Source organism: Acipenser ruthenus, chromosome 13 (assembly GCF_902713425.1).
Source record: "Acipenser ruthenus chromosome 13, fAciRut3.2 maternal haplotype, whole genome shotgun sequence".
NCBI classification, from domain to species: Eukaryota; Metazoa; Chordata; class Actinopteri; order Acipenseriformes; family Acipenseridae; genus Acipenser; species Acipenser ruthenus.
In genome coordinates this window covers 28,025,924-28,029,899 of record NC_081201.1, presented here as the reverse complement: position 1 = coordinate 28,029,899, position 3,976 = coordinate 28,025,924, and the positions used below count along the sequence as shown (strand labels likewise).

Genomic DNA, 3,976 nt, shown 5'->3' with positions numbered 1-3,976 from the left:
TTATCTGTATGAGGCACAATCCATTTAGTTAAAGGACATGTTGCTACAGTTTTTTTTTTTTTTTTTTGCACTTCTCTTGCTTTTGTCTTATGTTTGCAATCATTCTAAATAGTTCTAGCACCTGTTGCTATATTATTATCACTGCTGCTCAATCTAACTCGCTGTTATCGTGATTGCAGGCTTACTGGTTGAAACAAAACACCTGTGTATAGGGTCTGGTGGGTGCTACTTTAAACGTATTGTGTCTCGATGATTTTGCTCCAGGTAAAAATACAATTGAAGGAAGTATAGTCTATCTGCTATATCTATCTTAGGTCAGCTTTTATTTTTCATACAACCGAACTGCTGCACTGTCTGTATGACTCTGTGTAAGTACACTATGGGAAACGGATATTAAAACAACAATGTTAGGCTTAACGCATAGGTTGCCGTTTAAATGTAAACCCATTCCATTCTTGCAGTGCAATACGTACACGTGCAATGATTACGCTTTTATTTTAGACAGCCCCTTCATGCAGCAGTCACTGACAGCAGCTGTAAAAGCTGCACGGGCTAGCTTGTGTGAGCTCACTTCCTTAGCAACGTTGCCTTTGTTGCTAGGGATGACTCGAGTGACCATCATGTTTATTTTATATATGTTACACAATTGCTTAATAGTTTTAATAGGTTCTGCTTGATCAGTTGTTATCATACCTTCACCATGCCTGTAAATTCCCTGGTGATTGTGAAGTTCGGTCCGTATGAGTCCTGTGGCACCGTGGAACACAGAACCTTCCGCTTGCAGGGTTTGCAAGGTAGGCTAGGTCGCTATACTGTAGCGTACTCAGCGATGCGAAATGACAAAAGCTGCAATAGTTGCCGCAGTTGTAAAATAACTTTTAAAAATAAATAAATATAAGGTATACAGTGTTACATAACAGAGCTCCGGTATTCTAGATTTTATTTTTTTGTGAAGCGAGTGCTATTACAACATGTAATATGAAAAAAATGTATGCAGCTTCATGAATTACTCGTTAAAAAAAGAACACAGTACAATTTAGCAACTCAGGTTTTTAGAATTGTGTACAACGGATAAAACAGTTCAAAGTGACCTTTTAGCATTATGTCTCTAAAATGTGATACTGTGTGTACTTTAATTCCAGAATTGTCAACAACTGATTGCTTTGCTTATGGTTATTCACCAATAAAATGTAACACGTTATTTAGGTAATGTTCCAAACTTGTGTTATTTTTAACAATTCGTAGCTACTCTAATTGAAGATGGGCATCGATGCGTCCTGGAGAAGATACCAGAATGGAATACAGTGGAACTTGTTGTTAACGGGGACACGATTTTTCACTGTAATATTAAAGACCTTGACTTTGGTAGGACAAATTAAATGGATAAATTAAATAAACGTTTATCAAACGTATATAGCTAAAACATTTTAGGTTTACTATCAGATAACAGAATCTTTCCATTGTGGAGTCAATTGTAACGGCAGTTCTGTAATGTCTACGGCAAATCACATGAAACTATATGTAGATGTGCTTTTAAGCAGACAGAAAGCAAAGACAGACCAAAGCAAAACAACTTGGGCATTCCCTTACCTTATAAAGCATTGTGGTATCATGTAATGAAACTGATGTAGTTATACTATACTATACAATATGGTAATTGTGCTTATTTTGTGGATATTTTTCAACAGGAGGAGATGGCAAACTAGATCCCCTCTGTCAGGAGGCTAGAACAGCTGTACTGAATGCTTACTGAATGCTTACTGACTAGTCTGACAATCTCTGAAGTTCTAATGAAGATGTTTCACCAGCTTCTTACACTCATGCTGTCTATAGCGTTATCATTGATAAAGGTAAAATTTGACAGTTTATTATGAAATGCTGGTCTCCTTACAGCCCCTTTGAATGTTATTTTTTATCAGTCTGCTAATAATGTTTAAATTGATAGAACTAATCCGTGTTAAAGCTCCAGTGCCACAATCCTGTTGAAATTGAATAGTAAATAATTACTTAATGCTGTATCTTTTGTAGTACCCATATATCTGGATGCTGTATGTTTTAAGTGCTCAATAATAGCTAATTTCTTGCCTCTCATTCACTCTTGTTTGATCATTAGTGTTGTTGTCACTCGGGCTATATAGTTCACTTTTTATATTTCTACATTTTCAACTGTTGTTTTGTATTAATTTTACATTTAAAAAACAACAAACATTAATTATATGAATACATTTCCACACCCTTCCCTGTCTGATTTCAAACCATGTTACAAAATGAATGAGCCTAAGAGTACCCTTGCCTGCAGTAATGTTAAACTAAAGCCCAAGTCGCTCATAAAAGAGTTTTAAAAAGCATACTGTTCTCATTACCCTGCTTGGGCTTGACATTTTATTTGAATTATTTCAAACTGTCACAAAGCCATTCCCTTGGTTTTATTTCACAACTATGACATTTTAGACAATTCAAAGAAAAATTCCACGACAATGTGTTTTTAAAAACCTGCAATTAAAAAAAAAAAGATTGAAACTGTCTTTCATTACAAAAGGCTGCTCACTCTAACCTTTTTGGCATTTCTTTAGCTGCTGTACCTTTGGGACAAGTCCATTTAGATGTTAAATAACAGGGAGGCTTATCTCCTATAATTGGCCAGTCTCTAGAGTACAATTAATTGAAGGCACAGTATAAAGAATGGCATAACAGGGTGATGGACTGTTCTTCTGTGAAAGTTTCCAATAAATGGTTGTTTTTGAACACAATTGGAAAACACAGTGCTCATGTAACTATGCTGTATGATTTTATTAACTATGCTATACAAGTCTATTCCTAGAATCAACAAACATGAGTTGTTTTGAAGTCTTTTGTTACTTCAGCAGAGATGTAAAAAGCTTGTGTTCAGTTCAGACTGTGAAATTCTTTTAATTTAAAACAAGTTCATCCTGGGGAAAAATTGCCCATTTTTTTTTTAATTCCATCTACTTTCTAGTGGTCATGTCAAATAAAATGTAATGATATAAGACAGAAAAGCAAATATTTAAAGGTTTGTTTCATTTGAATTACTACTGTAGTCACATTGCATAAAGAGTTATGTGTTAGAAACAACCCCATTTATCTGCCTGCCTGAACCTAATCTGGTTTATGTTTAAAGTTAGATACCTGACCTTGTCTCCCTAGATTTATCCGCTTTAGAGGCAAGTCAAATGATACTAAACTCTGCAGAGGATAGGGTACATATTTTGGTTTGAGGATATAGCGAGGTTATACTTTCTTGTTACTTTACAGTTTATTATTTATTATAGAATTCAGAGTAATACAGGACATTGTGAAGGCTGTGTATCACCAATGGTTACCACAGGTCAGCGGTCTAATCAATGCCTATATCTGCATTGAAGTAGTTCTATCCAATAAAATAATTCCATAAATCTAACATGTTGCACACTACTTCCATTCCCTATACTGGTCTCGTCTGTTATAGCAAACATGCATTTTTATTTTCAAACATCTGGTACATTCTTAGTTTGCGTGCCTTACTTGCAGTATGTTTTGGTTGCTGTTTCACAATTTAGTTTCAGCTGTTTTATCAGGGTCAAAGCCTGTTATTGACTGCAAAGCACGAGTCAGCATATCAAATGCTTACTTTTTAAGATCTATTTCTTACCACTAAGTAGCACTAGCAACACTATCAGTACCCCTCCACCCCTTCTTGTGTTGAAGATATTTTGGTTCTGTTTGAATTATTTGCATATTATGAATTAATGTAAATAAAATAAAAAAAACAACACACACCAAAAGGATTCTCCGCACAATAAAAAAGGAAGCAATAATAACATTAATAAATCTCATAAGGTGTAAGAAAATTGATTTAAAAAAAGTTTTGTTAGCATTCATTTTTATCTACAGTATGACATCTTTAGCCGTCCCTTCAGTTTAATTGTTTTTATAATTTAATTGATGGACTCTATATGCTTGGAACACTGGACCCAGA

General features: G+C 34.7%; 1 protein-coding gene across 1 annotated transcript; it reads left to right on the top strand.

Annotated features, from left to right (window-relative positions):
* The first annotated feature begins 566 nt into the window (after positions 1-566).
* Positions 567-2,091, top strand: c13h10orf53 (chromosome 13 C10orf53 homolog). The gene is made up of 3 exons (XM_034031515.3): positions 567-794; positions 1,246-1,365; positions 1,689-2,091. The coding sequence occupies exons 1-3, from the start codon at positions 701-703 to the stop codon at positions 1,751-1,753; spliced, it is 279 nt and encodes a 92-aa protein (XP_033887406.2). The 5' UTR covers positions 567-700; the 3' UTR covers positions 1,754-2,091.
* Positions 2,092-3,976: the final 1,885 nt, after the last annotated feature.

What these genes read in the sequence shown, in the direction of transcription:
- c13h10orf53 (XM_034031515.3), top strand. Translation starts at nt 701, where the DNA reads ATGCCTGTAAATTCCCTGGTGATTGTGAAGTTCGGTCCGTATGAGTCC. An exon ending in CCGCTTGCAGGGTTTGCAAG is followed by an intron (nt 795 to 1,245) that starts GTAGGCTAGGTC and finishes AACAATTCGTAG; the next exon opens with CTACTCTAATTGAAGATGGG. An exon ending in TATTAAAGACCTTGACTTTG is followed by an intron (nt 1,366 to 1,688) that starts GTAGGACAAATT and finishes ATTTTTCAACAG; the next exon opens with GAGGAGATGGCAAACTAGAT.